Source organism: Buceros rhinoceros, unplaced genomic scaffold, assembly GCF_000710305.1.
Source record: "Buceros rhinoceros silvestris isolate BGI_N320 unplaced genomic scaffold, ASM71030v1 scaffold27963, whole genome shotgun sequence".
Taxonomy (NCBI): Eukaryota; Metazoa; Chordata; class Aves; order Bucerotiformes; family Bucerotidae; genus Buceros; species Buceros rhinoceros.
The window spans coordinates 556-13749 of NW_010403435.1; the positions used below are offsets into that span (position 1 = coordinate 556).

General features: G+C 43.0%; 1 protein-coding gene across 1 annotated transcript in view; it reads left to right on the plus strand.

Annotated features, from left to right (window-relative positions):
• The window catches only part of TMC7 (transmembrane channel-like 7), a gene marked incomplete at its 5' end in the record, with an annotated part of 13351 nt that extends 550 nt beyond the window's left edge, over nt 1-12801 (plus strand). Inside the window, 14 exons of the mRNA XM_010133020.1 lie at nt 2338-2486; nt 2830-2997; nt 3174-3259; nt 3768-3916; nt 4423-4570; nt 6035-6205; nt 7575-7732; nt 8619-8736; nt 9341-9438; nt 9749-9932; nt 10746-10876; nt 11124-11279; nt 11545-11623; nt 12754-12801. Of these exons, the coding sequence (XP_010131322.1) occupies nt 2338-2486; nt 2830-2997; nt 3174-3259; nt 3768-3916; nt 4423-4570; nt 6035-6205; nt 7575-7732; nt 8619-8736; nt 9341-9438; nt 9749-9932; nt 10746-10876; nt 11124-11279; nt 11545-11623; nt 12754-12801 (1843 nt within the window). The remainder of the gene's footprint in view (nt 1-2337; nt 2487-2829; nt 2998-3173; nt 3260-3767; nt 3917-4422; nt 4571-6034; nt 6206-7574; nt 7733-8618; nt 8737-9340; nt 9439-9748; nt 9933-10745; nt 10877-11123; nt 11280-11544; nt 11624-12753) is intronic.
• Nucleotides 12802-13194: the final 393 nt, after the last annotated feature.

The window sequence follows — 13194 nt, forward strand, 5'->3', positions numbered from 1 at the left end:
GGTGCTCTCGGCTGGCGTGAGGGAGGGAGAGGCTGAATTGGAAGGAGTGAGTCAAAACTGGGAATTACCTGCAGCAGCCAAACACGTTTCTCACTGGCTTCCTTTTTTTTTTTATTTGCCTCGGGGGCTGGTGCTGTTAGAGGTCACTGTGGGTTGTCTGCCATCAGCGACCCCGCTCTGTTGTGCGAGAACTGCTGTTCTTGAGGCAGTTCTTCCAAAATACATTGCACTGCTGAATTGGAAGGAGTGAGTCAAAACTGGGAATTACCTGCAGCAGCCAAACACGTTTCTCACTGGCTTCCTTTTTTTTTTTATTTGCCTCGGGGGCTGGTGCTGTTAGAGGTCACTGTGGGTTGTCTGCCATCAGCGACCCCGCTCTGTTGTGCGAGAACTGCTGTTCTTGAGGCAGTTCTTCCAAAATACATTGCACTCTCTCTGGGGTGGCTCAGTACAGGACCTTATTCTTTTTTTTTTTCCATATCCCTTTTTAAGTTGCTCTTTGCTGTGAGCAGTTCCTGCCCCTCTGGTGGCAGACCCCGGCAGGGAGGAGGGGGTTACGGTGAGAATGCATTGCCCTGCCTGTGGTTCTCTGCTGGTTGTCTCGGGTCTGACTGCTGAAAGCTCTTTGGAGGAGGGAGGATACGGTGTTTTTACAGTGTTGTCAGGGAACAGCTGCACCTTTAAACCAGGTACTTTGTAATTGTGGTTATGAACCAGGAGAGAGGTGAAAGTACGATTAATGCCTGGTGCTCCATGGAGAACAAGAGTTACTCACTTGCAAGGTTGTAGCCTGACCTTCGAGTTAAGTTTAATCCTACAGCCTTTACACAAGGAGCAGCAGAAGATTCAGGTCGTGGTAAAGTGCTGGATGTTGAATTTTTGTTTGAATTTGGGCATCTAAAGCTCAGTTCCTCAAGAAAAAGGAGCTACAGTCCTGTGGCCATGGTGGGTGTCCCAAGCTTGTTTACAGATTGTAGTGCTGAGGGATTCTGGTGGGGCTTCTCAGCACTTGTACAGATCAGTAATTTGTGTGTATTGTGCAGGAGATGCCAGCACAAAACGCTGCATAAAAATGTCCTGAAAGCTGAGTCCTCGACTTCTGTAACACAGATGAATATGCAGCCCACGCCTCTGCTAAAAATGCAGACCCAACACAAGCCAGATAACCGACACTGTGCAACTAAAACACTGCATGCTGCAGCCTGCAGTTTCCGCAAGATGAGATCTTTTGAGAGTAGTTATATTTGCGCTGAGGTTGTCTGCTGCCTGTTTGATTGTTGCACATAGAGTTTAATTCTGCTTCCTGCCAAAATGCTCTTTTACTTTCAGCTGAGAAGGATGTGGAGGTTTTGTCAACATTCAGCTCGCATGGCAGTGGCATGGCTTTGGCAGTGGCATGGCTTTGGCAGTGAGCCACTTGCATACTTAAGTAGGGTTGTGTACAAAAAGTCTTTTAAAATTGAAATCTTTATCTTCTGCTATCTTCTAGCTATATTTCTGGGAAGTTGTGTCTGTTTTTAAGGTTGCTTAAAAAACAGAATGCAAACTCTGAGGCACTCAAAATTCTCCTTGATGCTGTCACTGACCACGTGGAAATTTTTAAAATGCAAACATATTGCGTGTAGTATGAAAACCTGTAAGTGAGAAGTGATAAAAATTATAGTTTGTGGCATGTCCTTGGTCTTTGCAGCTCATTATTAGAACAGTACACCCCCACACGTGTTGGCAAGGAAATTCTTTCTCATATTCATTGAGTTGGCACTCGCCAGTGAATTTTTCAAAATGCTATAAAAATGGAATAATTAAAACTCAGAATTTTAATAACATTTGTTTTCTATTACGTACTGGAATGTGATATAAAAGTGAAAAATATAAAATCCAAATGGAAATGTTAAAGGCTTTTTATAGCACACTCTCTAATTTGTAAACATTTGCACACACATATTTTGACATTTCATTGACAACCGGTCAGATGTTGTGAGGAAAGCATCTTCTCTTCCCTTTCCAGTCAGTTGTAAATACGAAATCATAAGTGGCAACTTCCCTGAGATCCTACCAGGAAGTTCAGCTACATATTTTTCCAGTGTTGTGCTATTGTCAATTGGATTTTTTTTTTTTGTTTTTCAAGGAGGCAAGTGTTTTCTGTGAGAGGACTTGCTCTATTTGATGTCAGAGTTACCAGGAGTAGCAGATAGGGACAGCCAGCGTGTGTAACTCCAACCGGCAGCCCTGTTCTGTCCCTCTGAAGGCTGTGAGCAGGCTCCCTTGGGCTATGCCCTGTTACATGTAGTGAAAAAGGATTTCTTGTGCTCAGTAACTGTATTTCTGAATTCTTAGGGACTCCCAGCAGGTTGATATAAAACATTTATCGGGATGGAAGCAATGGAAAAGAGCTACCAGTAAGTCATTGAACAAAATTCTCAGTGAAGTCAAGGAGTTGTTGTCTTACCTGGAGCCTTGGCGATATGATATTCACAGCATAGAAGGTATTTATTGCCTGGTGTCCATTTCCCCTCTTTACAGTTGCTTCAGTTATTGGTGGTTTCACCTGTGTGAGCGTAGTTTCAGATAGACCCGTATGTGTTTGAGAACATGTACACTGCTTCCCTTATTGCTGATGTAAAATCCATAATGGGGTAGAAAGAAATAAATTGGAGAAAATTACTAAATGTCTCATTTCCATTTCAGGTGTATTGCTAAAAGCCTGAAAACTAGCTTTAATAACTAGCTTTTAGTTAACTCAGTGTAACTGAAGTGCTAATCTGCTCATTCTGTATTTTCCATGATTTTATCATCTTAATTATTGACATGTGTTTCTTTTATTCCCAGAAAAATTTGGTACTGGCATCCAGTCCTACTTCTCTTTCCTGCGTTTGCTGGTCCTGCTGACTTTTGTAATTTTTATCATGATGTTCGGTTTTGTGACTGTTCCCGTCATCATTTCGAAATATGGAATGTTCAACAGTAGCTTTGCTAAAATTTCTCCAAAGAACATAGGTAAACATCTTCTCTTTGTGCTATTTGTAAGATTCCACTCTTCGTCAGCTTCTTTTCCACCTCCCACGATAAAGAAATACTTTTGTTACAAGAACTTGCCATGTTTGAATTAACCTGAACTTGCGGTTTGATGGACATTACCATCTGCGTGACTTTTCCTGCCTTTCTTTTGACAGAGCCTCACTGCACAGTTTATGAACCTGATGATAATAAGGGGCTGGTTTACTTCTATACTTACCTCAAAGATTTGTTCAGTGGCACTGTAAGTAATTCGATTTTTTTAAAGACTCGCGTAACATGTAAAATCATTTTGCTTGGGGAATGAAGCTCTGATAATCTTATGCTCTGATAATGCATACGCATCAATGGGGGAAAATAAGCTTTTATCCTTTCTGTGAGAATGAGTTTTCAAAGTGACTCCTGCTGAGTGTGCACAAGGCCTGGTTGGTGCTGAGCCTGTGCCTCTCCTCACCAGCTGCTGAACATTACGTGTTCTGGAGCCCACTGTCTATTGTGCTCCCTGCGTGGGGCCTCAGTGTCCTTGTCACAGAGCTCTGTGATGGGAGAGGGAGGGGTTTTAAGTACGTAGTGTCTGCGTTATGGTTTGGTAGAGTCGGTGGCAGTGTGGAGAAGCTACAGAATGTTGTAGCTTGCTGGGGGCCCCAGTAGTGATTCTAAATGAGCAAAATGACTGTGTAATACCAGGTCGGCTTTAACTGGGCAGCTGCCGCTACTGTTACAAATTCTGTTTAAACTTCATGTTTTCTCAGGGGTTCCTTGAAGTGACAATTTTGTTTTACGGCTATTACACAACAGATGATAGTGGGAGGATTGGTATCCCGAGGTACAACTTGCCTCTAGCATATCTGCTGGTTACATTTTTCTACCTTGCTTTAAGTCTCATCTGGATAATAAAAAGGTGAAGATATTTACTGCTACCTGTTGCACAGTTTGCATTGCATTCTTGCTGGTAGGGAATGTGCTGCATTCTAGAACCATTTTGTATGGAAATGGAGAATCTTTTGCCAGCAAAATAAATACAAATAAATAAATGTGAGGTATTAGCTTTTCATGTATGCATACGTACACATAAAAGACCCTTAACAACTGTGCAGTAGTTGTTATTGGAGGATTTTCTTTTGGGTTCTTTGGGGTGGGTTTTTTGCTGCCTCACTTTCCTGAGCCAGGTCTTTGCAGTGTCCGAGAAGCACTGGGGGAGGTGAGGAGGTACTGAAACAGGAGGTACAGGACACTGAAGGCTTCCCAGAGACTTGCTGCTAGAAAGCAAATGTGACTGCTCATGGGGGGTGGGGGTGTCATTTAGTCTTTGAAGAGCCAAGTTACTTGAGTTGTGGGGTTTTGTTTCGTTTTCTGTGGATGAACTATGTCTTTTCATGAATGAAGTTAAGTTCCATTTTTCTCTAGGTCCGTGAAAGGATTTAAGCAGAACTTGGTGCACAGTGAAGATCCGTTTCAGAGTTACTGTAACAAGGTCTTTGCAGGCTGGGAGTTCTGCATTACAGATCCAAAGGCAGCGCAACTAAAGCATCGCAGCTTGCTATCTGAGCTCCAAGTGAGTAACTTTCATTTTTCAATGATTACAGCTTCATATAGCTTAGATGGCTAAAAAAGGGCGTTGTGTAAGGGAATTGCCTTACCTGCAGAGGCAGGTAAGGGAATAAGGGTAAGAAGGATTGAAGTTTAAATTAGGGTCAGGACAACCCACATCCTCTTGCATGCTTTCTGGGTAGCTAGAATTGTGGTGCAACATGAGAAGGATTGGCACTGAGGCTGGTGGCCCTTCCCCATTCTCTGGGGACTGAAGCCAGCCTGTTAGCTGTTTGTCGTATCTGCCGCTTCCTCACACTCCAGTCCTGCTTCCTGTGTTAGTTTCTACATAGTCCAACAGGAAAAGCTATCCTGGCTGTGGGTGAAACCCTTGGGCTGTTGGGAATCAGTCTGAGTATGCTAGTTGTAAGTCTGCAGCGTGGCAAGCAGTAGGCTGGGCAGAAGTAAAATTCAGATGGTGCTCTTCGTACATGCTGAGAGCGTTGTTGCCGTGAGATACTGGAAGTTTTTCATAGGTGTCTTTTACACGTGCACATACAAAATGCTAATGCAGCTAGTAGATTTCACAAGTCATAAAGCTCTTTGAAGAGGGAGTCTGAAAGGCTTTTCTGGTGAAACCAATACCTTCTTTTGCTCTCTGTATACTGGAAGCAGAGATTTGTGTAGTGAAGCAATTACCTTTGAAAAGATACTTCCACTTCAACCACAAAGCAGTAATTACAGATTTCATAAATAACAGTGAGTTGCTTTCTGCTCTAGTGAAGTTCACAGTCAACTTTTTTCATCATATAACCAGAGCCGCCTTCACTGACCACACTTCTGCCTCTAGAACTCATACCTTAGAAGAACTAGCCCCTAAATATTACTGTTTGATGGAAATAAGTCCTCAGAAAATACCTGGGTGATCTGTGGGTCTGTCCAGGTTAAACGGCCTTCACAGGCGATACTGTATTTTCACATCAGCTAAAGTGAAGCATATCATGACAAGCTGCGCAAGACTGTACTTCTTCCTCTCTGCGCCATCCCCCAGTTTTCCTTGACAAAAGAGTAGGAGAAGGAAGTTAGACCCATAGCGGTGAGGACTGGTTACTTACCTGCAGAAGGAAGGAGTTGTGTGGGCTGACTTACCCATTTCAGAGTTACCAAGCCATCTGAGATCAGTCTCTCACGATAAACAGGCAAGTTGTCTGTCCTCGGGGAGATGTGTTACTGATACAGTAAAGAGGATTATGAGACATTTGTCTTTGGCTACAGGGCCCTGAGCCTGAGGAGACAGAGCACATGGGGGCTTCCACTCCTGCTGTTTGTGTCAGTGCAAAGATGCTCTCAGTTCATTGTGCTTGGGCAGGTGCTGGAGTGACCCTCCTAGAACAGGCTATGGATTCGCACATCCCAGAAGTAGAAGACATGGGATTAGCTGTTGTGTGCTGCACCAGGAAACTACACATCCGTTTTCTTTTCTTTGTAGAGAGACTTGGAGGAAGAGAGACTGAAGCGAAAAAGAGATGACAGGACGATGAAAGACAAACTACGCATCTACTCTCTGAGAATAATTATAAATATAATTGTCATAGCAGTTTTATCAGGATGTTTTTACTCTATTTATAAAGCAACTGTCTTCTCTCAGGAAAGCTCCAGTGTAAGTATCAGACATGACATTAGGATGGGTTCAGTCAGGGCTGGTGATTACAGCAAGAGGAACTATTGTGAAAGAGTCAAGTATCTTAATATAGCACCTTTCATGCAAGGGATCTGAAAATGCTTTATACAGACCTAGGATTTTTTTAGTAAGAGAGAGTGAGAAAGATTGAGAACCATGTGCAAAAAAAAAGCCAAACAAACAGCGATGTCTCCTGTCATCTGCCTTGGAGCTAATGCAGCTGATAAAAAAAACAGCTCTCGCTTCCCTTCCCATGTGACTGTTCTCACCTCACTGTCATCCACTAAAACAAGCACTTGTGTGTCTGGGCAGTGGACTGGCTGAGGGAACTGAGCTGGTTAAAACACGTCATCATGATCAATTTCTAGTTCTGGTTCACTGCTCAACTGCAAAAATTGATAGCAAGGGAAGGAGAGAGTAAAGATTATGATCTGTATTGTGGCTTGAGTTACAACTGTGTGAGGAAACAGGAAGGATTTGAACACAGAATGCTTTGCAGAAGAAAAGGTTTTGTATCAGTAATGGAAAGAATCAGGCTGGGTGGAGTCGTTCTCCCCTGGCAGGATGAGCAGAAGCAGAACAAGAGCAGACAACAGTTTCAACAGTTTCATAAGTGATTGTAGGACCTCAGGGTTGGATTAGCCTGATGAGAATGGGGACCACACTTTTTCTCTCCCTTCTGTTCATTGGTGATGTGATGGTACTGGCTGTGTTGTGCTTATGGTGGACCTAACTCTCAACTTCTTTAAACTGCCAGGATTGCAGAGAGAGAAGCAGGAAATGGGGACTAAATAAATGTTTGTGTCAGGGGTACTGTTTGAGGGCAGAGGAGGAGGATAGCACAACAGTGAACAACTCAGGAAAACCAGCCTCGCTTGCTGTCAGCTTTATGCGTAAGGGTTGATATCCTGACCTTGCCTTGCCTAAATGAGCCTCTTAAGATGGTAGGAAGGTCAGGGCTGCTGCTCGGCACCATTAGGAATAATTATAAAGTGTCTGCACATTGGCATAGGTGTAAAAGCTGGTCAACATAGTACTGGGCTAGGCAACACAGTCCGACACAAGCCTTGGTAAGATGAGCCTCTTCAAAGAGAAGCTTTAGGGGAGCACTAACATACTTGTACTTGGAGGTGGGGGAGCAGAAGAAAGAAAGAATGTAGCAGCAAACTGCAGAGATAGATAGCAGCAGTCTGGCTTGTAGTTCCAAGTGGAGGTGGAGGATGAAGACAGAGTAAAAGGTGCTACCTGAATCCTGGGCAAGGGAGACTGGTGGGTAGCTGGAGAGAGCAGGATGTCAGGAAGGTGTATTTCTCTGAATATTATCTTTCTCTCATCTTTTCTTGAACAGAATATCAGCAATATGAACTCCCTGGCGAATCTCTTAGTGCAGTATTTGCCTTCCATGGTGGTCACATTGGCCAACTTTATTGCTACACTGATGTTCTCATTTCTGGTCACATTTGAAGATTATTCACCAGTCTTTGAAATCAGGCTGACACTCATAAGGTAAAGATGGTTTTTTTTGTGGCCTTGGATATTTCAACAACTTGTTCATGGTGGGTTATGAGTAAACATTGAAATATCAAGAAGCAAAGAGGTTCTCTTTGGCCTGGAGAGCCTGGGCATGGGAAGCAAAGCAGACATTGTTTGACTTCTGTTTAGTTGGAAGCTAATTTTAAATCTGGAAGCAGTTTTCTGGTTTGTTGAGAGTACAGCGCAGCCCTTTCAGTGTCCAAGTTTTTCTCTCAGTCCCTTTTAGCTGTGTGATCTGGACATCTTCAACAACCTGAGTAGTCAGTAGGGAAGTTGTGGCTGCAGAGCTCTGGATTCACACCCCTTTGTATGCAGCAGGTCCTTGAACAAGCAAATGTGTGTATACAGCTGTGACTGGAGCATGGCTTTGCTCAAAGCAGAAGTTGAAAGTTTTGGGCTAAAAGACTTCAACATGAGAGCATGAAGAACTAGCATTAGGGCAGTAAGATCTGGATAGAAGCATCCAAACTCTGTCAGGTTCCTGTGGTTTGCATTTCTGATGTGGCTAAGTGCCTCTGAAGGCCTGAAGTTACCTGGGAGGGAAATGCTGCACAGAGAGTTGTCACCTGGCCTCTCGGACTGTACTTGAGAGAATGCAGCATGTTGTGGGGTCGAGATCTGCAACTGAAATGACTGATGTAAGAACAATAGTGAGAAAAGAGGGAAAGGACTGTGGCCTAAAGCAGGGAAGGTGAAAAGCAATTTAGCTTACTACTAAGGAAAGAAATAAGTTCATTATCTAGCTGGCCATTCCATTAAAGTTCTGCATGACCCTTCCTTGGACTCCTATGCCAGTCGAGTCAGGTGTTAGAATGGCTCTTTTTGGCAAGTTTGGGAATGGGTTTTGCCTTCCTTCCAGGTGTGTCTTTGTGCGGTTGGCCAATATCGGTGTTCTCCTGTTCTCGCTGTGGAATCAGATCTCCTACTGTGACACCGACAAGTGTAAGGCCTGTGGATACAATTACGAACTCTATCCTGTAAGCAGATTTATCTTGGTCTTTAATCATCTGAACTTGTGAATAGAGATTTGTTTTCCATGAGCCTTGCTTGTCTAGAGGTATTCGGAATCAGACCTGGGGTTGCTGTTCATGTTGTACCTGGTGCTGATTCTTAGCACGCAGTGTGAACCACTGCAATTCTTCTGTACATCTTTTGTTTCTCTAAAACTGATAAGAATTAGGCCAGTGGCAGATTATTGCTTAGGACAGACTTTGCAACTACCACGAGGATTGCTTGAGGTAGCTCTGCTTTGGAGACAATTGTGTTACTGCCTTTTGCTCCAAGAAGACAAATGGTCTTTCCTCAGAGAAGAAAAACAAAAACCCAGACCAAAACAGACCCACCAAACCCAAAAAACAACAGAAACTAAACCCCAAACAAACAAAACCCACCAAAACAAACACTCAAAAAAGTTTGGCATGGAAGCTCTGAAACCTTAAATGTTTTAAAAATGGGAATTAATACAATTTGAACTTCATGGTGCTAACTGACTGAGATGTTTGTTGCTTTAGTGATTGACAGATTTATTCTTCCCTGGTTATTTAGACTGCTAATCTTGTGTTTCCTGATTTATTTTTATAGTGCTGGGAAACTGAAGTTGGGCAAGAAATGTATAAACTGATGATATTTGATTTTTTTATAATTCTTGCCGTGACCCTGTTTGTGGACTTTCCTAGAAAGTAAGTGTCTCTGCCTTTTGAACACACTTCTGCAAATTATGTATTTTCTTTTTTCTGTTATTAATTCCTCATATTTCTGACCATATTGCTGGTTTTAAAATGAAACAAACATATTTCTGGTGGTTTGAGCACTTGGCTGCTGCTCAGATGGCTGTGTAGTTTTTGATATTTGAGTTGTCTTTTTCTTCAGACATTTTTCTGTTACATTGTCTGATGCTTAAATGCTAAATAGTTGTGTGTTTCAAACATGTTAGAATTCAGCTAAGCTCTGTAACTTCAATTTAGAACTCCTGATATTCTCTGGTTTTAGGTTGTTAGTTACTCATTGCTCTTGCAAGCTGGTTCAGTGGTGTGGATTGCAGGAATTTGCTATTTCTGACAATGTCCTGGAAATCACTTATGGGCAGACCATCTGCTGGATTGGAACCTTCTTTTCACCACTTCTCCCTGCAATAACAACTATAAAATACTTCATCATCTTTTACGTTAAAAAGGTAAGGAAGGTGTGTGGTAAACAAACAAAATAGAGCACGTCTCTATGGTTTAGTAATACAGCTAGGCAGTTGATGCAAAACAAACAAAAAACCCTAAAAACACCCAAGGATGCGGTGTACTGGAAATGATGTAATGGTATTCCATTTTCTGTCGGCTTTTTGCTTTTAAGAGAAGGTAGAATTTTGCTCTGAAATGAAGCAAACCAGATTTTAATACCTACTTCTTCAATTATTTGTCTGTTGGGTTTTTTTAATAAACTTTTTATGTGATAAAGCTAGTTTACAGAACTTTTTCTGCAATAATCTATTTACCAGCAACACAGCTTAGAACTTGCACAATGTTTTGCCAGGCCGCTAAAAATTAGGAAGCAAAATGGAAAATGCGAGCTGGGTTGGATGTTCAGGATGTGATTTCTGCACATCAGAAGCTTTGCTCTATGACCACACAGCTCCTCTGTGCATCAAGTTGTTCCTGATACTTCAGCTCTTGCAGGAGGGGATGTATCCAGTGAAGCTGGGGCAGAACAAAGCGGAGGGTTGTGCCCTGTATCGTACACCAGATGACTATGTCGGTTGACTTTCTGCAGGTGTTTGAGGCCCTCTGGATCAAATTCTTCTTCAAAACAGGAGGCATACCAGAATTTAAAATGTTCTTGTCTTAGCCCTTCTCAGGCCACGAACGTTGAAAGGGGGTTGGTTGTGTGGTAGCTGGTAGCGTATTTGAGAACGGACAATTCACTTGGTGGGGAAAGTGTACTTGGACATGTGTGTATAGATGTGCTGGTAACAGTCTTGCTCACTTTCCCTCTTCAGATCAGTTTGGTACACACGTGTAAACCTCCAACTAGGCCTTTCAGAGCATCAAGTGCCAATTTGTTCTTCTTTGTGGTGCTGTTGATTGGGCTCATCTTGGCTTTTCTTCCCGTGGGAATCAGCATAGCATAGTAAGTGTCAGTTTAACTTCTCCGAAGTTGACATTTGTTCTGAGGTGGTTAGTTCCCTAAAAACAGACACACAACTTTGGAATGATAAATCGGAATAAAATATATAGTCTATAATAAATAAAGGTTCATATAAACAAAAATTACAGTTTTAAAGACAACAGATGCTTCTATTCCATGATGCCAGGCTTGTGTGTAATTATTTTACCTTTAGGTGTAGCATCTCTTTTCTGTTCTGCTTCTTTGACAGTATCTCCTCCTCCAAGGCATGTGGGCCCTTCAGGACTTTTGACACTTCATGGGCAGTTGTTCCGGACACAATACTTGGGTTTCCAGTGGCTCTGCAGAAGGTGCTTTACGGCATAGCATCAGAAGCCTTTGCAGTGCCTTTTTTTATGGTCCTTTGGTGAGTACTGTGGAAAGTGGCTATATATTGCTTTTTTTTTTTTTTATTCCAGCAGCTTCTCATCTGAAGCAAACGTGCAAACTGACAAGTCCTTGTGTGAGTACTGGGAAAAGGGGCTATATATTGTTTTTTTTTTTTTTATTCCAGCAGCTTCTCATCTGAAGCAAACGTGCAAACTGACAATTCTTCTAGCCCATAACAGCCTTCTTCTGACTAATTCTGTTTTGCACGATGCTAACATGCAGTGTTGGTTTGTCGTTTGCAGCCTTGTTATGTTCTGGCTTATTGCCTTGGCTGGAGCATACAAACGAGAGGTTGAACAGCTGAGGGAACAACTGGATTTGGTAAGATTTGACCCACTTTCTGTACCTCTGAAGTATTCTTTGTTGTGATAGTAATCAGGCATGCGGAGGAACGACACTTTGCATAGCTGTCTGGATACTTCGTGTTTGCATAGGCAGTGAAGAATGGTTTACAAATTACACGGGAGAATAACCAAAGCACTCGAGTATTTCTCAGCCTAGTTGGTTTTCTTGGGGGTCAGTTGCCACCACAGCAAGGTCTGGTTGTATCAAGCAAGACACATGCCTCTGAGGAGCAGTGACCCTGTTCTTCATCTGTTGTCTGGCTTAAATCCACCCATCCTTGTGGGGCTTTTTCTGCCAAACAGGAACCTGAATCTTGTGCTTCCTGTCCTCTCCGTCTTATTCCATCTCTGTTTCCTTCTCCGCTCTCACAAACAGGCGCCCAACTCCTAACTCCCTTCCTCCAGGCCTATGATACTACTGCATCATGTCTGGTCTCACTCCTGAGTGCAGGTCCCAGCACCACCTGCAGCAGGTACTTGGAGTGGAGCAAGTCATCACTAACTAGTCCTTTGGAGAACGGTGCCAGTGCAGACATGCTTCTGCGTGGCTGTCAAAAGCTGCTGCCTTGTCTGACAGCGCTCGAACACTGTGGTCTGTCAGGACCCAGCCTCACTGGTGCGACTGCTCACTGCCTCAGGAAATAGCCCGTGTTTTGGTATGTGCTTCTTTCAGATACAGCGTTTAACAGCCTGCCCTAAAAAAAACGCTGTGCTGGGGAGACATTTCTGGAAAATAGGGAATTTAGGAGCAAAAGCCTGACTGCTTTTACAAGGGCTCTCAAATCAGTTGGGAGTTCTGAAAATCCTTGTGTGCTTTTTATTTCTGTTTGTTCACCATTGTGAGGAACCTTAGAGGTATGGTTTGAAGTTTCTAGGTATGTGAGGAGTTTTTACTAGACTTACTGCAGATCCATTAATACGTGACCTAACACATCAAGACTATTGTAAAAAAAATAGTTGATGCAGTTGAGAGTGAGCTGGGAGCTAGTAATCAGAGTGCAGTGGGGTGAGTGCGCCTCTTTATCTCCAGTAAAGAAAGGAGCTCCTCACAGATAAATGGCACTACTTCTCTTCCTCTGGAGCATACCTTTTATTCTCTCTCGCCAGATGGGTCGTGACAAGCAGTTCCTAATCAAAAAGATAGCGGAAGCTTAACATCCTTGAAAACCCTAGAAAGCCAGAAGAACTTGACTGCTGGGAACTCCCAGAACCGCTAGATGAGAGTGGAAGCACCTGAGAGCTGAGCAGCCGGCTCCGCCTTGGCACTGTGGGCTCTGTGACGGACACGTACGGTCCTAGTCGTGGTTTTGTTAGTGGGCCTTAAAGTTTCTAAGACTGCAAATTTAGCTGATTGAGACCTGTCCAAAAATTGTGTGGTAGGACACTTCATTGCTGCTACAATTTCAGGCTTGTTTAAGTCTGTATTTTTTTCAGAGGTTTGGGGTAAAATGTGATCAGAACTGAAATTCTTTTTAAGAACTTTGTACTGTTCTTACAAATTCTGCTTTAAGAATCGGGAGGGAGGGAGGGAAAGGTGTGGTTTTACAC